Source organism: Colletotrichum siamense, assembly GCF_013390195.1.
Source record: "Colletotrichum siamense strain Cg363 chromosome Unknown KSG_Cg363_contig02, whole genome shotgun sequence".
NCBI lineage: Eukaryota > Fungi > Ascomycota > Sordariomycetes > Glomerellales > Glomerellaceae > Colletotrichum > Colletotrichum siamense.
In genome coordinates this window covers 6,586,936-6,612,160 of record NW_023501015.1, presented here as the reverse complement: position 1 = coordinate 6,612,160, position 25,225 = coordinate 6,586,936, and the positions used below count along the sequence as shown (strand labels likewise).

Genomic DNA, 25,225 nt, shown 5'->3' with positions numbered 1-25,225 from the left:
AAGCGCGCAACATCGGACTGGCCCGCAAAACCTCTTGTTTTATCCGTTAACAAGAACTCCTTTGGGTGGGAAATGGGAAATCTTTTCAAAACACACCGACACCAATTGCCTATCATAGAAAGCATAGAGCATGATACACGAAAAGATGGGCTGAGGCCCCGCCAGAGGGTTGTATAATAGTCGCTTTGTAGCTTGCAATCATAGACCGGGAGTTTGGACCTCTCACGATGTGTTCGTATTGCAGTGACGTATGTTTCCCGGGCCGGAGCCATGAAAGTCTAGACCAGTACGAATTCATCAACGTCTTGCAAAAAACACGGCACTATCGAATGGCCTACGGATATGAGGGGTCCGCGATTGACTTCGCCGTCAAAGCGGCCCGGCAACGGCTTATGCAGCATGGACCTTTCTTCCCTTCTAACTTTTCTTCCGCAGTTTGCCGCCTGGAGGCGCACCTTGTTGACTGCCGTATGACTCTCACGGGGAATAATCGAGGGCCAGGATGGCTCACAGAGAAACCTCTATGGCCACCTATGGGGGTATATGAAGAGAGCGCGAATCGCCAGGGGGCAGGCATCTCCCTCTTCACGCTGCCACAACCCATTACACCAAAATGCCGAAGCAATACTACATTCACTACCTCTGTGACCGCTACCTCAAGAGCGGTGACAGCCTCACCCAGCTCATCAGAGAAAAAGAGGATGATGTCTGCAAGTTTCGAAGCAAACGCCTTTTTCCTCAGAACCGCAACAAATTTGAAGAAGCATTATTCTTCTGTCGCCTACTGGCATACGTCATCCTCCGCCGATACGGCCGTAATGATCCATCTCTTCTCAAAATATTCAACGAGTTCGAAGACATCGCCAAAGCATTCGAAAACAACGAGATAACCGACGACCAGTATCGCGAAGTAAACCGGTTGAACCATCCAAAGCAAGAGAGCCTGTTGGCGGAACTCAAGGCAGCACTGTAGCTCGATGGAGCAGTAGTTGATGAGGGTGGTTAGACATGTAGGGGGTGGTTGGAGTAAGGGGGACCTCTCATGTATCCCTGGTCATACAAAAATTCACAAAAGAATTCTTCACAAAATGATGCAGCATGGACGTTGAAGGGCCCCTCCATATTCCTTATCGGACGAGGAGCGGTCACCGACATTTGACCCCCTGGAGACAGCGTCCGGGCGAGCAGACGGCGGGAGCCCGGGATGACGTCAAACGACGCCAGTGCGAGGCATCGTCGAGGGTCGACACGAAGTGTCAAGACCCTGAGAATAGCAGGAAAAATCGTTTCACGGAGAAGACTTGAGAAAGTTTTTTATTCAAAGAACATTTTAATCATACTTTTTACGAAGAAAAAACCCAAAAGGAAGACTGGGGTCGTCTGCATGCCTGCAAGTCGTCGTGGTCATTTTTCATTACCCCAGAAGTTGCCCAATTGGGCGCCAACCAGAAACAAACGTGGTTGGTTGGGCGGGGACGCTTGCAGCCCCACCGGCCGCTTCACCCGGGCAACGCGGTGTAAACAAAAGAGCTCCGACCAGCCACTCCCGCAGCTGCCAATGCTGCAGGAACTCCAATCCAACCGTTTCCTGTGCAGTTAGCCCACCTGGCAGAGACGAGAGAAGAGCTTGACCAACCACCGCGGGACAGCGCAGCACATATATGCAACCCCCGAAGGATTAAGTCAACAAAGGACACACACACCACACACCACCTACGCACCAGACTCATATCACTCACTCGCATATACACTACCTCCACATACGCATACCATTGCCCAGAGACAGGCAAGCTCCTTGTTCTGTTTCTCTTCTCTGGCATTTTGTGATATTCTCAGAGCTGGCTACGAACGATTTACGAAAAAAAACCCTGAAGATCCTCTCCAATTAGCGAGACAGGACACCGGTTGCTCCCTCGACCCCACGCTGCCCGTCCCGAGCCGACATAAACAGACAAGACTCTTGACCGCTCTTCACACTCGCACAAAACAAGAGACACGCACCCCCCACGACTGCGTTCTTCCCGGCAACCCTTGAGGGAACGCAGAAAGCCCGCTTTTAATCTTTCCGCATTTCTCGCTCCTCGTGTGTCGTGCAGCATCTAGCATAGCAGTTAGATGCCACGACCCGGGCCAAAACCCGAAGATTTGGAGTTTGAGATCCATGTTGATCCGTCCTGCTTGAGCGAAGATCCGATGGCCGCCGACGACGAGGTCCCCACCAAGGTCGAGGAGGAGAAGAAGGCTGACGAGGTCAAGACGGAAGATACCGAGGTGAAGGAGGATACAGCAGCTCCTGAGGCTACGAAGGAGGCTGAAGAGAAGGAGGAGGGGGCTGCTGAGGCTGCTACGGAGAAGCCGTCAGGAGCTCCTGTCGAGGAGCCCAAGACAGAGACCGTCGAGGCAGAGACAGAAGCAGAGCCTGCTGCTGAGGATACGCCTGCCTCCACTGACGATACGACAACGGGAGAGGACAAGCCTGAGGCTGAGGAGAGTGTCGAGGCCACTGCGCAAGACGAGCCCGAGCAACCAGACGCCAAATCGGAGGAAGATCTCGCGGAAGAAGTTGCCGCGGAGCTAGCGGCTTCGGAGGAGGCCCAACCGGAGGAGTCTGAGCCCACGCCTGAGCCTCAAGTCGAGGAGGAGAAGCCCGCCCAAGAAGAACCCGAAGCCGAGCCGGTAGCAGCGGCTGAAGCTGAGAAGGCGGCTACCCCTGAGCCTGAAATCACGGCCGACGAACTCGCAAAGGAAGTGGAGGAGGAATTGGCGGCTGCGGCGGCTGAACCCACCCCCGCTGTCGTTGTCGAAGAGGTCGAGGACGATAACACGGAGCCTGCTGCAGTACGCGAAGCAAGCCGCTCTTCGTCGTCGATGCGCCGTGCTTCCGGCCAGACTGAAGCTCTAATTCAAGCCGCCGCTAAGGAGGTTCTCGAAAGACTCGAGGCACAGACCATGGAGACCATTCGCAACCGGTCACACTCTCCCCGAGATTCCATGGGCTCGACAAATAACGGCACCGAGATCCACTACGACACAAGATCCGACACCACCCGCGGTGAATCTCACGACAGAAGGTCAGACGTCACCCACCGCGACTCTTGGGCTTCCCGTTCTCAGGCAAGCTATCATGATAGCCCCCGTGAAAGCCGCCGTGAATCCCGCCAGAGCCGGCGGGGCAGACACAGCCGACGCGACAGCGACGTCCGGCCTGCGCCCATGCACGTCGAGGACGGCGGCGATAGCTCCTCCCAGCACGGTGGTGACTCTGATGTGTTCAGTGATCGCAGCGCCCGCAGCTCTATGGGTTCCTTCGACGGTGGCCACATGGATCACCACCACAAGGACATGGAATGGCGCTCGTCGAAGCGGTCTTCGGCCATGTCCGATATCTCCATGTCTGACATCTCCCACTACGACCGCGAGGAGTTTGTGCCCACCATCCGCGGCTCTCAGAGGATGCCTTTCCGCACGCCTTCTGATGTGAAGGCCATGCAGTACTCCTCACCAGCCCCCTCCATCGTCGGATCACCCCGCTCGGCGAAGCGTGGGCAGCTGCCGACTATTTCTCGGCTTGGAAGCCCGACGGTGTCCGCTCAGTATTCTCCCAAGGGCCGCACGACGCCGACACGCCTCAAGGTCAAGAAGGAGCCTGCTCCCCTTGTCTTGCTGCATGTGACTCTTCTACCTCTTCGCTGGCAATGGGCTGAGATCCTCGAAAACACACCTTCTGATAACCTCACGGCAGAGGCCAAGAACCTGCGCGAGGCCTGGCACCACCTCCACGACCGTGTCGCGGAGACCGTCTGCGAGCGCGGTATCCTCCTGTCCCATCCCCAGGATGACTATGAAATCCTCGAGGAGAGACTGCTGGAAGCCCTCGACCTCCCTCTGCGCCGCAGGGCACGTGTCCTCGAATGCGGCCATTACATCGGACCCTCCAACGAGTCAACCATGACCGAGGAGATCGACAGCGACGAAGAGGAGTACGATGAGGAGATCCGGAGGCGGAACGCCCTGGCCAAGACCCACTGGTGCCCTACCTGCCGCCACGACATCCGCTACGAGTCCCTCGGCCCCGGCAAGATCTTCCGCATCAAGGTGTACGCCAGCAACGGCCTTATGAGGACCGGCGCCTGGGCTGCTTGCTGGAAGGAGATGGAGCGCGTCGACGTCGAGATCGAGCCCATCGTGACGTCCGGCGTCCTCGACGAGCTCGAGCGTCTGGTTATTGCCCAGTCTCAGCAGATGGTCAAGCATGAGAACCCCACCATTATCGAGTCGACCGAGACCGACCACGACGACATGTCCGCGTTTGAGCACGACATGGACGACCACCACCTCGACCGCAGCATGCCTGCACTGGAAGAGCCGCCTCAGGAGCCCTCAATTATTGGGGAGTCAAACATGATTGAGCCCAATTACGAGGATGAGTCGCATATCCCTGCGTCGTCGCCTGCCCCGGCCATGGAAGAGCACCGGTCGCCTTCTCCTGAGCCGATGCACCGCCACCATGAGAGTGAAGAGCGCCGTCTTCGTGACGAGGCTCGCATGCGTGAAATCTACGGAGACAGCGCTCCCCCATCCGCTGAGCCAGAGCACGAGCCCGTTCCCGAGCCGGAGCCGCAAGCCGAGGAGTACAACCAGAAGGACTACACCCAGACGCCGCCGCCTCAGCAGTCCCGCGAACAGCCCCATGAGCACTACCACCAAGAGCAGGAACACCGCCACCAGCAGTCACCGCCGCCTCCGTCCAGCCACGGCTTCGACCAGCAACAGGGCCAGCCACGCACCTTCCAGAACGCCGGCTTCGGCGAGCTGCTCCTTGAGGCTGCGCGCGTGTTCATGCAGGACAAGAAGAACCTCGCCATTGTGGTTATGGGATTGTTGATGCTGTTCATGGTGGTCAAGCCGGCGCCGCGGGAGGTCAAGGAGTGGGATGGCAAGTTTGTGGAGCAGATTCGGGCCGAGGTCCGTATGGATGAAGGGTCGAAGGCTGCTGTTGAGCCGGCTGTAATGGAGACGGTCCAGTCCGTGGTTGAGTCGGTTACTGAGTCGATTGTTTCTGCCGAGACGCCTGTTGACATTGTCGTGGAGCCTAGTCAGGCTGTTACTGAGGTTGACGAGAAAGCCGAGGCCGCTGAGCCTAGCCAGGATATGCCCGTTTCCGAGCCAACTGCTACGGTCGAGGAGGATGCCTTTGGGACCTCTTCTGCGTCTTCTGACGAGCCCTCTCCTTCTGTGGTTGAGGGTTTAGAGGAGTCTGAGCAGGAGGTCGAGGAGGGTGCTGAGGAAGCGACTCCCTCGCCTGAGCCTACTCCTTCCCCGCTTGACGAGTCTGAAAGCCAGTCCCACGTCGCCGTTCACCAGACGATCACGACCAGGGAGGTTGTCCGCATCATGGAGACTGTCACCGAGACTGTCAAGGCGTTCGTCACCGAGACGGAGGTCATCCAGTCCGAGCCCACGGCCAGTGTTGCGCCTGAGGCTGAGATCGAAGAGCAAGAAGAGGGGCAGGTTGAGGACGAGGAGGACCCTGTTGAGGGCGCCGCTGCGGAGGAGACTGTCGTCGAGGATGAGATGTCTGCCCAGCCTACTGAGACCGAAGAGGAGCAGGCCGCTGAGACTGTTGCACCTACCGAAGAGCTTGTTGACGAGGCAGTGGTCGAGGAAGAGCCTGCTTCTGAGGAGGCCGAGCAGAAGGTTGAGCAGGAACAGGAGTCTGAGACGGCGGAGCACGATGAGCTCTGATTTCATACTCTCATGGGCAACGATGAGAATGACGAAGGGAAAGTGGTACATGTGAATGAACAGAAAAGGGATCAATAACTACTGTAAGAGATACGAAGGATGGCTTTTACGAGGAACAGACGTCCCAGCAAACACGTTTTTCGAGGGAGACTTTTCTGTTGTCTTTTTTTGATGATGCAGCACCATAGCGCAGCACAGCACAGCACAGCGAACCTGCGAAAAGAAGACTTGCTTTTTTAATGTTGTTTTGGTTTTATTGTTGGAAATGTAGATAGATGGTCATGTGTTACAGATGAGCTGGCCTTTGGGCTGGTTGACGATGAATTGAATGTTTTTAATACTACATGTACAAAGTAAGCCCCAGCACAGGAAAGCCAAGCAGTCTGGCGCCTTCTCCGATGTAAAACATTGTATGCTGACGTCCAGAATTTGCATCGCTGCCACAAACAAATTAGTAGTCTACGAAAAAGCCACAGTGGGCTGTGTCGTGTTACTCGCCGTCGTTTTATTAAGCTTTGTCGGCAACTAATTCTACAGGAGGGAGATGGTTAGGTTCTGGCCTGCTCGTCTCTGGCGCGATCTAGCTCCACGCATCAGCCGCAGGTCAGCAATTAGCAAGTGAGAGCTGAAGCTGAGCACCTCAGCCTGTCTTGGCAGCACTTTAGGGGCATCATTCTGGGTGTTGACCAGCAGTTTCATCTTTTCCTGATATGCGCCTCCCATGGCTTTTGAAAAAGAAATCCGACAGCCGTGTTTTGTGTATAAAATAGCATTGCTACCCCCTTGGAGACTTTTCTTCACTTTAGTCATGTTTTCCACCCGCTGCAAAGATGACGCAGAACCACATCAGACATAGTCACGATGAGCGACTACTCACCCCGACATCGCACACACCAGTGAAGCCAACTCACGGGACCATGTTGGCATCGACTCCGGCATCTCATCCTGTGAAAAGCAGGTACTGGACGCGGTCACTCGTTTTGTTAACCGTATCGCCTATTACGGCGGCGTACTATTGTTGGATATGGCAATCCCTACTCAACGTAACCTCGATGGCGCCGTCAAATATGGGTACCCGTCAGAGATTTGGATATACTCCTCTTGGTTCATCGTTGGTGTCTTTTGCTTGGAGTTATCCAGATACGGCCTGGTTGGCGTCGAGGTTGCGATGCTTGAGACCAACTTCTTCCGACCTCCGCATCTACTTGCCCTCCTGAGCCACAGCGAGAGTACTTGGAGTGGGCCAGGCGGGTGGTTACGATGCTTCAAACGTTTTCTTGTCAGAGGCGATGGTGGCAACGGCCGTCCGGGATTGGGCAACGCTCTGAAGAGCCTCCTTCGCAGTGCTTTGACGCCAAAGGGGTGGCTGGAAGGAGCCCAACGTCTGGCTGTGTCCGTGAACACTTACAGGTTGTGGTACTTGCTGTCTTTTCTCAGTCTTTGCCTATACGTCGGGCTCCCCCTCTCTGGTCTAACGATGGAGTTATTTGATGGATACGTCCAGGTCGGTAACTCTGTGCCAATGGTCGTTGGGAGGAATTCGAGCAACTTCCACGAGAGATACTTCATCATCGCTCCGGACAGCATCAAAAACGCGTGGAAAAAGGGGGCGCCCACCATCTTGCCTGGAATCGGTGTTCTGTATACCCCGGAAACGCTGGACCGGAGCAAGCAAGAGAGCGTCGGAAAAGTCCCAAACACCTTTCCCCTAGACGACGGCGTAGAGGAGATGTTTTTGGTCCCCCAGGCTAAGGAGGTCGTCTCGGGATCGGCCTGGGGTATGAGAGCCCGGTACAACTGCTCCGTAGTTGACGACGTGGCCAAGTTCACCATTCTCGGGAACGGCTCAGCCATCCACTGCTCAGAACCCATAGGCGTGCCTTGCACCGAAGCGTACCTTTCCACCGGTTTTGAATACACTCTCAGCAACGTTTGGGCGTATTTCGAAGTAGGGGTTAGCATGCCGTTTAACAACAACACTATCGGCCACCCGACTTTCGAGGATCAAGACTACAGCTCATTCAACTCCCCAGACAAGGCTCAGGAGGATGTGCTCGAGTTTGCTTTCTGGCAGGCACGCAGACCAGCACAATACGGCGAACCTGACAGCTTTGTCAACGAAACCCTTCCGTCCGTTCGGGGAATGCCGTCGCCTTTCAAGAGGGCAAGCAACCAGTCGTGGGTAGTGGACGAAGACTTTCTCCAGAGAACGTATCTTGCAAACTTGCGGACCAACTTGTCAGAAATAATGCAGGGCAACAACATGCTTTATGCGGCAGATCCGATCGGCGTGCGTTGCCGCTCTCGCTCAATGCTAGGCACAGCCAAACTGAATGCTGCGTCAATGGCGTTTGAGGATTTCGCAGTCTCGGACCCGACGCCGTGGAACGAAACGGACTCTATGGCAGAAGAGCCGGTCAGACGTCTGGGGTATTACGCACAGAGCACCGTACGAAATGCTGCCGTGGACGTCATCTTCATGTCTACCAACGCTCGGTCCGGAGAATCGCGTGAAAACACGATTCGGTATAACCGGTTTGTCAGCCCGGACGAGCTCAAGAGGTCGCTTCTGCTAGCATACGGGCTCGAGTCCCTCGAGCTGATGTACGACGGAAAGTATGGATTTGAGGGAAGCTGGGAGGAACCCAGCATGGAGGCGGCGGCAGAGGGCAAGGTTCTCTGGGGAGGAGAGCTCACGCCTTGGATCTCCGTTGTTACCATAGGCCTTTGGGCTTTTGGCTCGTTGGTGCTTTCTGTGGTTTACGGTTTCAGGAAGAGATCCTCGGACTCGCTCAACGGCTTCAGCTTCTTTCGTTTTGGTGTGTACTCTGCGGATTCGTTGCGGGATTGCTCGAGGCTTCACCAGGCAAAGGAGCCAGATGAACTGGAGGAACTGGAGAGGATGTCGGGAACGCTCCAAGCTATGCAGCGAATCCCTCAAGAGATGAAGTCAGACCCGCAGGTCACAGTAAGATGGGAATTGTAATGGGGGTGAAGGTCGCTGTTAAATCGGGAAGATGATCGTTCAAACTTTGCCTGTAACTACATGGCAGTGTTGAATTTGTTCTGGCTCATTTGACTACCTTATCAAGTGAGGCATTCCATGCTCCATTGTTAGAAACAAAATGTCTACTGCAGGCTGCTTTGCGTAAATTGTTGATCATCAACGTTTTAAGTGAGCCAATTTGTTGTCTAGGCCGGGCCTGCTCCCTCTCTGACTCCGAAACAATCTTCCATCTTGAGTATGTCACTATGATCTGGTGACCCAAGCAGCACTGGATCTGCTCCTCTCACTAAAATACCTTTTTCATTTGATCATCGGTCGCTTGTGTAATCCAACTCGGCCTGCGAACCCATTCTTGAGCGAGCAGGGCCTCCGTATACTTGATTCAGCATTTCAAAACCTCCTAGACGTCCTGTCTAGGCGGCGAGGACGCAACTACTTTGTCTTGAAGTCTCCCATCTGTAGAAGCATGCGGGTGCCCTTTGCTATTCGTACGTGTAACACATGAGACCACCAGACGTGCTCAAGTAGTCGCTGACCTTTCCATCCTTGATCAGACCGCCCATTGAAAGTACATCGATAGAATGAGAGCCCATGGTATGAGGATGCTTCAAAAAGTTTTCCGAAGGTCCAAAGTACTCTTTTGATCGATTCTCAAAGTCGCGGTTCTGCCATAACCACCACAACCGATCGACCTGGGCGTGGTGCAGAAAGAACAACGGGTCTTTGGAAAATACGTCAGCTGATTGCAATTTTCCTTGAGTATTGCCGGCAAGAAGCCGATTGATCAAACCGATAGACACATACCATTGGTCGCTGTGAAGTTGAGCCACTCGCCCCTGATGAACATTGGAATAGCGTTGTGGGCGCCAGCCTCGAACTTTTTGAAGAAAGAATTGTAATCGGCTGCTTTCAAAGTCTCGTTGACATACTCGGGCGATATACGATCGTAGATCTTGCGATACAAAACCTCGTCCTCTCCATCTCCCAAGGAATAGCGATCTCTGAACCACCGAGATAGGCAATGCGGCTCCTTTTTGGCAACGTCCTTTTCAGGAAAGTGTCTCCATGCATATCGTCTACCTGCAAATGGCCCCTGCTCAACGCAGTGATCTCCCTCAGAACCGCCATTCAGTCCAAATCCAAGCTCAGAATCCCATACAGGAGACTGGCTTAGGTCTTTTGAGTCCAACACCCAATTCCAGTAAGGCTGAACACCTTCATATTTGCACTTCTGGCGCAGCGTTTGCTCATAGGTATGCACGAACATTCTATGCCACGGTAAGAAGGCGGCTGCATAGTGCGAAGAACCACCTGCCGTAATGTGGGCGTATGTGAAGTCGTCAAAATGCGATGTTTGGCTGTCAAAAATGGATGGTAGGTCCATAAGACACTTCACCGCCGAGATGTAAGATTTCTTCTCGGCAGCGCTGAGAGTCCTCCACTCTCGGCGGACATATGGCGTTACGCAACGAGTTCCGGAACGCCCAAAAAGCTCGAAGCCCATCCAACAACTCAGTGCGATGAAAAGAGACAGGAAGGTCAGCGTCAAGAGAGACTTGATGAAGACCTTGTCAAGCAGCGTTTCGCGCAAGCTCCACCGGGTGTTTCGTCTACACTCAGTCAGCCAGATATTCACAGCACTAGACGCACCGCAGAACGTGAACGAAGTTCATCTTTGAGATCTGACCTCATGGAATGAAGCGATTTGGCCTCTTCATTGTCGCCTTCTTGCACCTGCTGTGGCACCGGGTGATACCACGGTCCAGCGATCTGCAATTGATCGCGAATGTGTCGCAACTTCGATAACACCATTGCTGCTGATGAGAAAGAAATACAGTTAGAAAATGGAATATGGCTCTCTCTCGTGATACGAAAGACACAGAGAAAAAGGCTTCAGATCGAACTTGCGAGCTAAGCTATTTGGTGCTCACCCTTCTATCCGAGCGAGAGGTGATTTCGATGCCGTTTGCCTAATGCAATAATCCTCGTCTGTACGGATACTTCGGTCACCTGTGCCAAGAAAGTCCGCATCTCTGCATCTATCATACCTTCCTCTTGAGTTTCTAATACCACGTTGAATTGTCAATTTGACTGATTTACCGGTCAGAGACAATGCCCGTGACCTCCGAAACCGAGACCGACGCTGCGGAGATTGACACTAGCCATCTGCAAAGGGTTGTATTTCCATTGTCGTCAATCACCATGGTTTGGTTGTGAATCTGTGATGTACAGCTTCTTGAATGTGACTTTGATCGGCATTACCAGAATTTCCTCCGATGCTCGTTTGTGAAGCTATCTGCTGACTTATAAGGCTCTCTCATTTCTTCTCTGTTTTGTTTCACCTAAGCTTCTGCAACCATCCACGATTACAGTTACTTAAGTTTCCATCTCGTCCAAAATGGCGCCCGTTAGCCCTAAAGCCCTTTGCCTTGGCCTGTTGTTGGCCGTTCCGATCTTCGCAATTCCGGGTGAGTTCTTCTACTCCTAGTCATTACGAGACAACCTCTGAGAATCACCCTCGGCTGATCATATGACGGGTGATAGTCCAGCAGAGTGACTTGGTAGTCGCAGAAGCTGCGAAGTCCAAGCGGCTTCTGGGATACACCTATCAAGCCCTGGATGGCGACGCTACTGAGAAAGATGCTGCGGCCAACGACAAGATCAAGCGGCTTCTAGGATACACTTATCAAGCTCTGGATGGAGAAAATACCCAGACTGATGAGGCAACCAAAGAAAAGGCCAAGCGACTTCTGGGGTACACCTACCAGGCTCTTGATGGAGAAGAGTCTCAGGCGGATGCAGCAACTAAAGAGAACATTAAGCGTCTTTTAGGGTACACCTACCAGGCTCTTGATGGCGAAGACACTGAGAAAGATGCCGCAACCAAGGACAAGGCTAAACGGCTTCTGGGATATACTTACCAGGCGCTGGATGGTGACGCAAACGAGGTCGACTCGGCGAAGAAGGTCGAGACCGACTGAGACGCGTGAGGAACACAGTTGAATATGCATCAGTGATAAAACACTCGGAAGTGCTCGCCGACAAGAAGATGGTAAATGTTAGCCAGCCTAGACAAGAATCGATAGCCTTTACCTATCCAATCTGCCCCACGACCGCCAGTCTTTGAAATTTTAACGTGCTTGGTAACTGGATTGTGTTGGTACAAGCTTGATTGACTTACGCGACGCCAGTATTTCTTGAAACAGTGTAAACAAGCGAGGAGGTAGGCAAGGCATACGTTGGTTAAGTCGAGTTTGTATTTTGTGGCGGGAGTTTCAGTCACTATTGCATTCTGAATGGGTTAGTCCTTGCCACCTATTGCGAGTCACTTATCTTGTGTGAGTGCTGTCCGAAGAGTGATGGAGTCGGGCGATTCACAGGTATCCTAGGTCGGAGGATGAATTCCGCCAGCAGTAAAACATCTGCCATTACGCTAGGAAGTGAAAGACGGATGAGTCGGAAAAAACAGGAGGGGGAAGCAGTCTAAGAAGATAAAGTTACTTAGGTTCGCTTTCGGTTTTACGGGGGTTTAAAACTGCATAAACCCGTTCAGTCTATCCTTGATTAGCTCTCAGACCCGTTATTTAAGCACAAGACTTGCAACTTGGCAGCATCTCAGTTCCACAATTATCAGTCATCTTCTGCGGGTAGCTCCTGCGGGGTTGCACCTCACAAAGCCAAGTATTCGATAAGGAAAGCGAGAATTATCGATATGAGGCACAAATGTTTGACGTAGATAGTTGCGCCTCTCACAAGAGACGAGAAGTTGTGCACGATAACAGCTACGATGTCTACATGTGAATCACACCCCCGCATGATCAGCCAATGAGACTAAGTGCTGCCGGGCGGTTGATCAAATCTTGGAACTCTCCTTTCCGAGGCAAACTGACGAATCTTCTCAAAGTCCCGACACGTATGCTGCGTCATGAAGTCAGGCTCCGGGAGTGTGCTTGGGTCGTTCGGATCCGGAATAACATGATCATTGCCAGGCCTGATGTTGCCCGTCAAGGGCGTCACATCCGCCCTGCACATGATGGACAACCTGAAAGATTCTATGCAGTGATCTAACCCGACGTGAGCTTCTGAGGAAGACCGAATCGCAAGTTGTGGTTTCTTAAGGCTTACCTATGTGCTCCCGGTAGTAAACATGCCTCCATGCAGCATCATCCTCGTGACCAGGAGGGGCGAGTTCGTAATGATCAGGCCAAGTGTACTTTCGAAAGATGTTCTATGTTTATCGTGTGATGTCAATCGAGAGTTCAGACCAGAATGAAAAGGATTGTATTTCTTACCAAACAGTGAAGTTGATGGAAAACCTCGAATATGTATTTGACACCGTTTGGGTCCTGGTCGTAACTGTAGCCCCAGGCTGTGTCCATAACTTCAGACTTGTTGATCCGACGAAGGTCTTCTCGGTCCATTCGCATCAAGTATAAGTCCTGGTCGGAAATCAGATCCCAAGCGTCGTCTAGCTCTTTGCTTGGAGGCCCACGGTAGGGAGACGGCGCTCTGAAGTCGGAGGGAAACATGGTCCGGTAGTAGTTGACGGCTTCTAAGCCAGGTGCTAGCGGGCTGTTCAGCAAACATTGCCTTGGTTCTCATCATATGCAGTTGAAGCACACAAATCAGGAGAAATTACACTTACACCATGGAGAGAGGCGCTTTCCACAGTCCTCCAAACTCATGGAAGCTCGCCCAACAAAGAAGGCCGCAACTCCAACCAATAGAAAAGACAAAAGCGTTAACACAAGTATTCCTCGGCGCTGAAACGCTTCCGCCAAGTGGCGAAAAGTCGATTGTGATTCTATAGGCATACGGCCGCCGAGCAAGCCTGCATTTTCCTCGAGAGATCCAGCATCTGACGTGAGTGGTGTGCAATCAGAATCTTTACGCTTTTCCATCGTTTCGAAAATGTCGCAAGCTGCACACACAAAAATGATCGAGAGAGGCTGTTGGGTGTAGGAAGGAATGAAGAACAGTTTAACCAAATGACAGGATGATAGATTCGTCCCAGCTACACAAAAATGAAAGGCGCAACTGTTTCTGCATCTCCATCTGGAGCAAACCGACCGGAAAGTTCAAGAGTCCGTGTTTCCAGTAGAGAACCACCCGACCGACCCGGAACTCCGCAGTGTCCCCATCGCCGTTGTAACATGGCGCCTTAAAAAACAAAATAAATTAACCTGCATATGCTTGATCGTAACTCGTAACTATGCAAATTCCGGATAAGTGAATAATACTGATAGATTAAGCACTGGGAATTCGACGCGCTATCCCTAGACTTTTCTATGTCGAGTGTCAAGCCATTTGTTTTCCCGGCGTTGTGAAGGTCATACCTCCGGGCTTTGAACGTGCTTGAATGCTTCCTTCAGCAGCGTCAAGGCCATCAACGCAAATGGAGGACGACCTCAGTGATGGGATGCCCGCGCATGGCCGAAATTCGTCGGAGATGCCCTTGCTTCTGTCCCCCAAGGGTACGACAGCTGCCGCGCACAAGCCCAAGTCGCCCAAACGCTTATGTCAGATCGGCCGACTTGAAGTTATCATGGTGCTGCTTATCTTCGTCATCATTCTTCAATCTGTCTTCATGTGGAGAGGGTCCTACTGCTTTAGCGGACTGACGGGAGCATCGGGTCGCCCATGCAGCAACAGAGCCAATTTGCCCGTTCCAGAGTGTAAGAGAAAATCAATCCGACTTTTCGCACCACCAAAAACTCCGCATGACTGACAGCCCGGTCGATGAATCGCATAGTTCGCACATATTCCCAAGAATTTTATAATACTACGTCGGAATACGGAATTTGGAGAGTGCCTTGGACGGAAGACGAATGGATGCGATGGTACAAGAACTGGGAAGCGCTCTACCCTCCGGGGCGAGGCATGGTAAAAGTCGTGAACCCTGGACAATACGCGGGCATCCCGCCGCCGATGGACGATTTCGAAGGCAAAGACCCTCCTGCGGATGATGGCTACCGTTATGAGCTCGCAATAACCCATCAGCTACATTGCCTGGTACTTCTTCCCCTGGCCACTGATGTATTTGATGTAACACAATACTAATGATTGGATGTTTCAGTGGGTTATGCAACGTTATTTTTACGAAATTCAAGCAGGCCTTCGGCGCGGCGATCACTGGTCTACCTTTTTCCATATCAATCATTGTACCGACTACCTTCGCTGGAGCCTGCTGTGCAAGGCGGATACAACGCTCGAGGGGTGGGATGAAGAACAGCTCAATAATCCCAACCCCCATCCTCGCCATCGTGGACCTTCGGGACTGCATGCTCCGCATCAATGCACCGACTACAAACAGGTTTATAGTTGGATGGAGGAAAACAGATGGTACAACTTGAAGAGCATGGACAATGACATTCCAGAAAACTCCACCTATCAAGACTGGATAACGATTTGGGAGAGAACCCGCGAATGGATGGGAACCGGGGCTTAGAGCCAGTATGAGACTGTCAGTGTATGATATCAAAGCAGAGTATCTGGAGGTATGAAGAGACGCGTTGGGATAATCGGTATTTAAGCAACGAATCGATTCTTCCGTAGGTAGTTGTTCCCGCGTTAGTTCCCCTGATCGCGTGTCGTCGTCTGCGTAAACCGACGGGTAAAATGGATCCCAGTACCTATGTAGCAAGTGAAATAAACGCTTCAACCAATTGCGCACCTGGAGCTGGGCTTAGTGACAAAGAACGCAGATAAAGATGTCAAATAAAGCAAGTTGCAAATTGGCAGTCAATTTCCTTGCTAGTATCAAATGCCTCCCATGAATAGCACATTGAAGTTTGAAAAATGACTAATTATTTAGCGAGAGAGGACAATCTTGCGCAGTGTTGATTATGTTATTGGACCTTTCCTGTTCGTCCCTGATTTGTCCAACCTGAACTTAGAGGGTTCTAAACGACATTCGCCTGAGACAGATAAATAACGGGCTTGTTTTCTGTTGTAAGAAGGCAAGAGCAAAGGGAAGGTAAGCTCTTTCCTTTTGGGGGCAAAACCGAACCACACATTCACCATGGAATGAAAGAATCCGATTTTAGGGTTGGGTAAAAAGTGCGTCCGATCTTAAAACACTAGTTTTCTTTTCGTTCTCCCTTCTGATGTTTTCCTACTTCCTCACAAAAGGCACCTTCACCTTCATCTCAAAGGTTGTCTGTGAACAACCCGACCCAATCTCCTTCCTCTGAACTTTCTCCTCTGAACTTCCTCCTCCTCACCTGAAGTTTCCCTTACCTTCGCCAGAGAGCTTGCCCATCACCAAACCAGCCCTCCAACCTTCCCGGCCACAATGGCTTCCGACGGAGGCCGCGTCGATGTTGCAGAGCCTTACCAGGCTTACAAAACTGCCACGAATTACGTTTTGCAGTGGCTGTGGATTGAGTACAGACTTCGGGCGCCGGAGGCAGCCAAGACGAACAAGTTCAAATCCACCAAGGACATCTTGCGCGCGGCCAAAATTCTTGCAGCCACCGCTGCTTCAGTCCCCTCCACTGTCATTCACTCTCTTCACAATGCCATCAACAAGCGGCAAGAGGTTCTTAAAATCTACCAGAACCTGGGCTCCGACGACGCCGCTCATGAAGCCTTTCTTCACAGGTGAACATATTACTCTTGCCGAACCTTCCTATTATCTACGCACTGACAAGCGGATAGACTGAAGGAAACACTGAATGTACTTGAACCCCTTGTGCCGAAACCATCGACACCACGTGCAGGTACTCTTGAGCTTGACAGCTCGGTGGCAACGAACCGTTTCTCAGCTCTCGGCATCCAAGAACCTACCGAATCATCCCCAATCAACACTTTCCTGCCGGAGACACAAAAGAAGCACTCAGAGACGCCTGAGGATAAATCTGCTACCTCAGCCTCTGAGTACGGGGATATTATCTTGGAGGACGATTCGATCATGATCAGATACAAAGCCATGTGTGAAGCAATCGCCTTTATCCGCGTAAGCACCAGAGACCCATGCTTTTTCACACCTCAGAAGAAGAGACTGACATGGTGAGAAGGATCTCTACAAGTTGCGACTTCGATTGGATAAATATTGGACAGACGTGGCTGAAGGAAAAATGACGTTCACACTCGCTTCGTGGCTTACGAGTGCGGCTGTTAGCCACATTCAGTCCTTTGCACCATCAACGTGGCCTTCTTCCATGAAATATCTCATCGATAACACAGAGTTGGCATCGGAAATCTATTCGAAAACCAAGATGATGGAGGAAGTCACCGCATCGACAATTGTTTCAGAAATCCACTACCTCAGCCATTTGATGGTCCTCGTTTGGAACCAAGGAGATCACGCTCCGAAGCTCCCCTCTCCAACCATATATCTCGACGAATTGTCAGGAGCGCAAGTGGACATTTCGACTTTCACCACGTTGAAAGAACATTTGACTGGACCAAAGAACGTAAAGCCGTGGAGTACTATGGAGACGTACGCACTCGTCATTCCGGAGATACTAGACAACATCGACCGGGCCCTTTGTGGGAAACGCTCAATCGAGACATTTGAGAAAGGATTCCAATACAATCTCTCTGCTGCAGAGTTGGAATTGCATCAGAAGCTTGCCAACGGACAGATAAGCATGCAAGCATTGTGGACCAGGATTCCGGAAATGAACCCGGAACACGTCATGACACCCAAAAACCAGGAACTTGTGAGGAACTCAATGATCAGACACAGCACCTGTGAGCCACTCATCATCCCCGCTCTTCAACTTATCCGGAACGGAGAATTGGTCAACGCCAGCACTCTATATGCTGGCATCCAGATTCTTGTATCATCCTCAAAGGCATTCTTCTGGCCGCGAGGCGCGAAGCAAAAGGAGTGGAACTGCGGGCTTCGTCCACTGCGACTCGCAATGGATATGAAGAAGAAGCTGGTCCCTGTCACACAAGTCATCAAGCGTTTTGTTGATCACAGAACGGCAGTGCCGGACCAGCTCAAGCAGGCAGAAGATCTTCATCGTGCGCTCATTGAGTACACCAAGGGAATGCGCTGGGACCTTTACCACCAGGCCCCATGGACCGCAGGTTGTCATCTGAACGAGCTGCTCGTTGGTGCTACGATATTTGGCCAAACGCTGTATGACGGCTACCCTGTCATTCCAGCGGTACTGCATCTCTACAACGTTCTATGCATGTCTGACGTTGAGCTCACCAAGATCAAAGTTCTTGAAGGGCTCTGCGAGTTCTTCAAAAACTCCGCCTTCAATGGAAAACGTCCAAAAGCCAATTTTCTGACCCACTCCCGATGCTCTCTCTACTATGACTGGAAAAAGCCTGTGCAATTCGCCGACCAGCTAATTCGACGCCCATATCTTCACGAGCCAATGTACCTCACTCAACACCTCTCTGACCACATACTCAACTACGAGACTGTGGCAAGATTGCATAACATCAACGCAAAGCGGCCTTTCAATGATGCGGAGGAGGCAAAGTTACTTTCGCTGTGCAAAGGTATGACTTTTGAATCATACCTAGAAAAAGCCGAAAGGATGGTGAAGAAGGACTTCGATCAATGCAATCCAGTGGCCAATATCGACTTTCTCCATATTTTCAATATGTGCAGTAAAGTTCTCGATACCTTCGGAACAAATCTCTTTGAGAGCTTTAAAGAGAGCACTGATCGGATAGCCAAGGAGGACGCTGTTGTTCTGGGCAGCAAAATGGTAGAAACCATCCTGGAGAGAGTCGATGAAAGTCGAAACAAGGGTAGATCAGTGAGGAAGAATTTGCGACACGAGCTTATTTTCAAAGAGGCCATCAGCGCACTCGACACGGTAGATAAAAACATGGTACTTCAGGACCTTTGTTGGAAGGTTTAGTAAGTTTGGCGACTTAAACGTCCAACTTGGATCGTTTGGAATTAAGAGTCATTTTCATGAAACTCATTGTGAAGAAAATGGGAATTGGTTGTACACTAGAGATTATTCAAGAGATCGTCTGTTCTTCCTGTACTTGAGAGGCTACTGTCCTGGGGCTTTAACTTACCGTCGTCGTTGTCGTCATCGTCGGCGACGACGACACTATCAATAAATTTACTTCCATTATAATCCTTTATAGGAGTACTTCAGTGCATTGCAAATGTAGCCGCGCAGATACCAGAAGTTGAGGCGGCCTCTCGTTCAATGCTCTGGAAATTGTGGTCAATTTCGGTGAGAGTCGGTCTGCTGAGTTAGTCGTATTGGTATGCGCGGTGAAGCCTCCACAAGGGACCCCAAGAGATCCGTGCGCTGCTTTCGAGATAAGATACTGCGATAAGGCGCCGATAAGCTGCCTCGACGCAAAAAAGTTCTTTTTGCTTGGACGGGCATTTCAGGTCCCCGCCAACCGCCCATCCATTTTACCCATCGCATCGCCGACTCGACTGCAGACAGCAACCATGGGAAAGCGCAAGGTCACCGCCCTCGAGAAGGTCGATGTCGACTTGTAAGTTCAACCACTATTACGACAGTTCACGCTGACTTCTCCAGCGCGAGCCTGCAGTACAAGATCCGTCGCGATCCCAGGTCCTACGAGGAAAACTTCCTCCAGCAATGGGGCCAGTACGAGAGTCAGCGCGAGGTTTTCCTGACCTCCCCAACGACCGCGACGAGAGAGTACACCGAGTCCTTCCATAACCTCGTCGACCTGATCGCCCACACCGCCGACCTCTACCCGAAGCACGCCGCCGCTTTCCCCGACGACCTGAAGGCGATCCTGCTCCAGCACCATGAAGTCCTGCACCCCGAGCTGCGCGAGAAGATCGTTGGCAGCCTGGCGCTCCTGCGCAAGAAGGAAGTCATCGACTCGACAAGCCTCCTCACGTCGCTGTTCCCCATTCTCGTCTCCTCGCCGAGCAAGACCCTGCGCACGCTCCTCTTCCAGAAGATCCTCTCCGAGATGCGCAATGCCAACTCCAAGGGCACGAACCACCCGCTCAACCGCACCATCCAGACCGTCCTCTACAACCTTATCACCGCCGACCGCACGTCACCCAAGGCCTTGTGGGCTGTCAAGTTGACAAGAGAGCTGTGGAAGCGCCAGATCTGGACCGATGCGAAGACTGTGGACGTGATGAAGGAGGCGTGTCTGTCAGACAACGAGAAGGTCGTCGTTGGCGCCACAAGGTTCTTCCTGGGTGGTGACAAGGAGCGCGAGGAGATGGAGGACGAGGACAGCGACGAGGAGCAGATTGACTTGCAAAAGATGAAGCACCAGATCGGCATCAACAAGAAGTCCAAGAAGCAACAGAATGCATACAAGAAGGCTGTCTCCAAGCTCCACAAGCAGGAGCGCAGCAAGAGCAAGCCTCACCCGCTCAACTTCTCCGCCTTCCACCTCCTGCACGACCCTCAGGGCTTCGCCGAGAACGTCTTCCAGAAGCACCTGCAGAACACCAAGGTCAAGTTCTCGCAAGAGAACCGGATCCTTGTCCTGCAGCTGGTCACAAGATTGGTCGGTCTACACAAGCTGACCATCATCAGCTTGTACTCGTGGTTCATCAAGTTCCTCACCCCTCGCCAAGAATCTGTCACCTCATACCTCGCCTGCCTGGCTCAAGGCACACACAACCTGGTGCCTCCCGATGCCGTCGAGCCCCTCATCCAGAAGATCGCCAACGAGTTTGTGTCGGAAGCGTCTGCCTCCGAGGTTGCCGCTGCGGGTTTGAACGCTATCCGTGAAATCTGTGTCAGACAACCTCTGGCGATGAGCGACACGCTGCTTCAAGATCTTGTGCAGTACCGCAAGAGCAAAGACAAGGGTGTGATGATGGCTGCCAAGGGTCTTTTGTCTCTGTACAGAGAAGTAGGCGCGGAGCTGTTGATGAAGAAGGACAGAGGCAAGGACGCGACCATGGGCCTGAGGAGCGGCGAGATGAAGCAGAGGAAGTTTGGAGAGGAGGAAGTCGGAGGCATCGAGGGCATCGAGCTGTTGGCGAAGTGGAAGGAAGAGCAGCGCAAACTCAGACGCGAGGCGAAGGGTCTCCCGGCGGATGGCAGTGACAAGGACGACGAGGAGGATGACGGCTTCAACTCTGACGACTGGGAGGTCGACTCGGTTGACAGCGATGACTCTGGTGGCTGGATCGCCGTCGATCACTCTTCGGATGAGGAGGAGGAGCCGGTGCCGAAGAAGCGCAAGACGGGCGAGGAGGGCTCTGACGACGAGGACGAGGTTGATGAGGAGGACGATGCCGCCGAGATCGAGAGGATACAGAAGCTCGCGACTACCACTATCCTCACCCCTGCTGACCTGGCGAAGCTCCAGGAGCTCCGCCTGGAGGCCGGCCTCAACAAGACGTTGGGCAACCGCACGTCAAAGAGATCGAAGGAGATCGAGAAGGCCCTCGCGCGGCACCTGGATGACGGTCTTACGGCTGAGCAGATCGAGGCACCCGCGAAGCTGCGCAAGACGACAAAGGAGGAGAGAGTGGCCATGGCGAGGGAGGGCAAGCCGGACCGCGAGGAGCACAAGTCCACAAAGGCCATCCGCAAGTCGAAGAAGGACGCTGAGGGCAAGAGTACGACGAACAAGGAGAAGGCGCGCCAGAAGAACTTCTTGATGACGCTGAGCAAGGCGAAGCACAAGAACAAGCGCAGTTTGGTGCAGACGCGCAAGGTGCTTCAGGGACATATCACGAGGAGTAAGGCTGGTGGTAGACGGCGTAACGGCATGTAGACAGGCTGCTCGGGTTTGGGGTTTGTTCTTGTCTGTGGGAACAACGGCACATTTAATACAAAAGTTAGATCAGCGTACAAAACTCACATCGATCAAAGCGCATCTTGATATTGGGTGTTACATCTGCTGCTCAGATACGTCTCAAATACACTTACCGTTCGAATTGAATTTACCTGTAGCCGGAAGAATACCTTAAAATTGTCTCCGTTGACGGTGTCCATCCCAGCCTAGCCTGCGTTTCTCTCTCCGCCACCCTATTGTTCCCACGCGGTTGAAGGCTTCGTAGCAAATGCTACACATACCAGCCCCCGGTGCGCGGACGTAGTACTTGTTGCAGCCACATATCTGGCTCCCATGCTCAGGGCTTTCCGGGCTCTCGGGTGGTGTGGGGCTCCGAGGCGTCGGGCTTCTGGGCGGCCTAGAATCCCGCCGTTGACGTCTGGGAGGCGGTGACGGGCTTCTAGACGGCGAACTACGCCGTCTACGACGAGGAAGCAAAGCGTCGAAGATCGACCGCCGTCGGGGAGGCGGTGTCGGGCTTCTAGACGGCGAACGTCGACGTCGCGGAGGCGAAGCGTCATATATTGAGTGCCGCCGGGAAGGCGGCGATCGAGCCCGGCTCTGACGGCGAGTCTGGGTGTCTCTGTCTCTATCACAAGTCCCGCAAAGCCGGTTGGGCGAGGGACGACATCCCTGGCCGCAGTTGGCGCAGGCGATGGCCTCGTATCTGTCCTGGTCACGTCCTCCGCTATACAAGTCACTGTAAGCGCAGTTCCCGCAGTGTGTCTTACCTGGTTCTGCCCTGGCGCGATCGCAGATGGAGCAGATTCTCTGTTGCGGATAGAAGGTTATCGGCTCGTCCATGTTGACGCCGGGGACGTTGGGCCTGCCGTAGTGTGACTGACGGCGCTCCTCGCGGACAGAGGCCTGCTCGGCGGAGATGCACTGGTGGCAACGGCTGCGGCTGTAAGCTGCCCTATTTCGGTTACATTGTGAGCAGAAGGGACGGTTATCAGGTCTTGGTGGAAAGAGATTTCCTTCAAAGTGGATGCTCGGCGTGCTGAAGGCTGCGTCTGCGGCGATGCACTCCGGGCAGAAGGTGCAACCAGAGGATGGACGTGATCGTCCGCAGCGCGCACAAAGGGGTCCTGGGGTTCGCCGGCCATTGTTCGCCTGTTGGTGGGCTCGGGCAGCGATTTCGGCGTTGCGTATGTTTTGCCGGCGGCAGTTTTCGCAGATAGTCTCAATGGGTTGGCCGTTGGAACCCATACCGTAGAGGCCTAGGGGTGTCGTTCTACATTGAGGGCATATTCTGACGGGGACATACTGAGGGCGGTACATGATTGACTGTGATCTTGGACTTGGAGAGCTTTGGGAGAGATTGACGGCGAGATCGTGTAGTAAATGGCGAACCTGCGAGATGTTAGAGCTTACCTGAAGCTGAGAGCGCAATGCTGATATAATCGGATGATGTTGTGGATGTTTAGTAGATGAGCTTCTCCAAGGCAGACTGCAATGAGAGACTATATGTAGGCGATGCCTATCAGGTCGAATCATTTCTATCTACCCAGAACCCGTATAGAACAATCATGTTGTCCTCGAGAAGACATCAGACAACAAACGGCGCAAGAGCTCGCATTGTGTCGAGCGCCTTTGTTGTTTTGGCTGTTGAGCCTGGGCATCTACCTGGCTTTGAGCGCAGGAATTGAGCATGCAAAAGGACCCGGATTATCACTTTTGATATGATACTGTGGTTCTGTGAATAGAAATTGTCTCGGACTGTGATTGGACATTCCTTCGAACATTACCTACGAGCTTCAACATGGTACCGGCGGGGTTCGGCGATCCAAAATTCCTACGACCGCGGAAAGGATTTTGGGTTTCGAAGGATCAGTGAATCAACACTCATGAGCCGCGAAAGTCTCGATCCTCCTCATAGTGGGTCAAGGGTCCAGTCCCGGCCTCGATGCTATAATTGTTTGGGCCGTCCGCGAATTAAAAAGGCCTGCGTGCAAAATGTTCTTTCCTCCAAGTTCCATCGTCCACGCTTCGCGCAGACAGCGCCCTTTTTCTTTCAGCCAGACCGATATCAGAATCTCAAATGTTTCGCGAATTGCTGCGTCGTCTTTTCCGCAGGCGTAAGGCTTGCTATCAATCGGACAGCTCAATTTCATCCACAACGAATCTCATCCCCCCCGAGATCCCTCCGCTCGCAATGCCCACGATTCCGAACGATCTCATAGAGAAATGCCGAGACGATGCGGACTTGAACGAACTACAGCTCTACACGGGCTATTCACTGTCACACAACTCTAAACGCCGGGACAACATGAAAAGATGCATCTTATACCGACTTCCCCGTGATGTGCTTCTCATCATCATCAGCTGTTTAGACTTGGCCGACCTCGGTGTCTTGCGACAAACCTCCCCTCTGTTCCGGTCACTCATTTCGATTATCCCCACAGACGATTTGTGTTGGGAGAAAATGAGAAGAATGGTCACTAAACGCACAGAAAGAGATCGACATGAGTGCCAAAAATGTCGGATTCGGAGAGCAAAGTCCACCGACAAAGCGTGGGACGGTACGGAGTGCCTTCACGCGTACTGCCTCAAGTGCAAAGAACCGCATTACGGACCGTGTTTCTCAACCGGGGGTTTCAGACGACCGCGCAAGTGCATCGGGTGGGAGGGAAAGCTGAGACTGTGTCGCCATGTCTCAGTGTCATTGTTGAAGCCCTTGGCTGGGGCACCGGCGGACGTACGAAGGGATATTACCATCACTCAGTGCACAAGATGCATTGCAGAGCTGAAGTTGGAACCCGGCGAACAGCCTCCAAAGTTGTTTCGTCGGTTTGCGGGCCTGTTCTCAGGCAGAGGGGAATATTATCTGGAGACAGGGTTCAGAGTCAGAGTCTGCACCATTGAGAGAGGACACCTCGTCACCAAAGACCTGCTTCGAGAAAGCCTTCGAAGGTTTTCGGACATGGAAATCTTATGCCGCCACATCACATCCGACATGGAAGCTCTTCTGGAGCCTTTCCACCACGAAGACTGTGTGTGTTTCAGGCGACTGAGCGCATCATGCACGCCAGGCGATGATAATTCTTTTGATCCTGGATGTCGAAAAGAACAGAGCAAGACGAAGCAGTGTGCCATGGCCAAGGATGCAGCCGAGCACGTCGGCCGCTTCATGTCGGTCACTTCAGACTCCAAACGCCATGTCGCGCTCTGCAAAACATGCCTCAGCTGCTACATTTGGACCGCAGAAGGCCGTAATATTTACCTGTCAAGGCACACGCGGATTGCGCAATTTGAAGACTACCCAAGCGAGACTACTCGGACGGTCGCACAGTGCCGGGTAAAGAAGACATTTTTCAAGAATTCGATGTCACTCCTAATCCCTCATCTGGACCCGCTCACATATCGTGGAAACTCAACGAGCAGGTCGATGGGCTTTTGCAATGATAGGGGGTGTAAGAACTATGGAGTCAATAGGCGCACAAGATACTTCGCAGAGCCGTTCGGGGTTTTCTACAGCAAGGAACGCCTTCTTGATTACATCGCAAAATGCTAGAAGAGATCGAGAGATCGAACTTCTTAAGTCGTAATAAGAATGCAATTTGTTCAGCAGCCTGTGACTTAGAGCTTGTTGATAATGCAGACAAAGAGGGCTTTTTACCTTCAATCGTAGAAGAAGAGTGTTCCAAAAAAAACCTTCGAACACCATGGAAAAAGTACTACCAATGTCATCAGCAAATCTATTACCTACCAAGCGTGGTGGAAGTTGACGCTCGCTGGGTG

The 25,225-nt window shown here is 52.5% G+C and overlaps 7 protein-coding genes across 7 annotated transcripts; 5 read left to right on the top strand and 2 right to left on the bottom strand.

Moving 5' to 3' along the window:
- Nucleotides 1-613: 613 nt before the first annotated feature.
- Nucleotides 614-973, top strand: CGCS363_v003735 (uncharacterized protein; the record flags this gene model as incomplete). The annotated part of the gene is made up of 1 exon (XM_036635584.1): nucleotides 614-973. One exon carries the CDS (start codon nucleotides 614-616, stop codon nucleotides 971-973), a length of 360 nt encoding a protein of 119 aa, XP_036499350.1.
- Nucleotides 974-2,193: 1,220 nt separating this feature from the next.
- CGCS363_v003734 (Dynein heavy chain-like protein) lies at nucleotides 2,194-5,745 on the top strand (the record flags this gene model as incomplete). The annotated part of the gene is made up of 1 exon (XM_036635583.1): nucleotides 2,194-5,745. One exon carries the CDS (start codon nucleotides 2,194-2,196, stop codon nucleotides 5,743-5,745), a length of 3,552 nt encoding a protein of 1,183 aa, XP_036499351.1.
- Nucleotides 5,746-9,234: 3,489 nt separating this feature from the next.
- Nucleotides 9,235-10,425, bottom strand: ustQ-6 (Tyrosinase ustQ; the record flags this gene model as incomplete). The annotated part of the gene is made up of 3 exons (XM_036635582.1): nucleotides 9,235-9,473; nucleotides 9,557-10,362; nucleotides 10,403-10,425. The coding sequence occupies 3 exons, from the start codon at nucleotides 10,423-10,425 to the stop codon at nucleotides 9,235-9,237; spliced, it is 1,068 nt and encodes a 355-aa protein (XP_036499356.1).
- A 725-nt stretch (nucleotides 10,426-11,150) lies between these two features.
- CGCS363_v003732 (uncharacterized protein) lies at nucleotides 11,151-11,733 on the top strand (the record flags this gene model as incomplete). Its single annotated transcript, XM_036635581.1, has 2 exons — nucleotides 11,151-11,220; nucleotides 11,297-11,733. The coding sequence occupies 2 exons, from the start codon at nucleotides 11,151-11,153 to the stop codon at nucleotides 11,731-11,733; spliced, it is 507 nt and encodes a 168-aa protein (XP_036499357.1).
- An 850-nt stretch (nucleotides 11,734-12,583) lies between these two features.
- cctO-3 (Cyclochlorotine biosynthesis protein O) lies at nucleotides 12,584-13,437 on the bottom strand (the record flags this gene model as incomplete). The annotated part of the gene is made up of 4 exons (XM_036635580.1): nucleotides 12,584-12,816; nucleotides 12,878-12,980; nucleotides 13,045-13,316; nucleotides 13,398-13,437. 4 exons carry the CDS (start codon nucleotides 13,435-13,437, stop codon nucleotides 12,584-12,586), a joined length of 648 nt encoding a protein of 215 aa, XP_036499354.1.
- Nucleotides 13,438-16,046: 2,609 nt separating this feature from the next.
- Nucleotides 16,047-18,588, top strand: CGCS363_v003730 (uncharacterized protein; the record flags this gene model as incomplete). The annotated part of the gene is made up of 3 exons (XM_036635579.1): nucleotides 16,047-16,354; nucleotides 16,412-16,709; nucleotides 16,771-18,588. The coding sequence occupies 3 exons, from the start codon at nucleotides 16,047-16,049 to the stop codon at nucleotides 18,586-18,588; spliced, it is 2,424 nt and encodes an 807-aa protein (XP_036499355.1).
- A 557-nt stretch (nucleotides 18,589-19,145) lies between these two features.
- Nucleotides 19,146-21,424, top strand: SDA1 (the record flags this gene model as incomplete). Its single annotated transcript, XM_036635578.1, has 2 exons — nucleotides 19,146-19,192; nucleotides 19,237-21,424. 2 exons carry the CDS (start codon nucleotides 19,146-19,148, stop codon nucleotides 21,422-21,424), a joined length of 2,235 nt encoding a protein of 744 aa, XP_036500382.1.
- Between the last annotated feature and the right edge of the window lie 3,801 nt (nucleotides 21,425-25,225).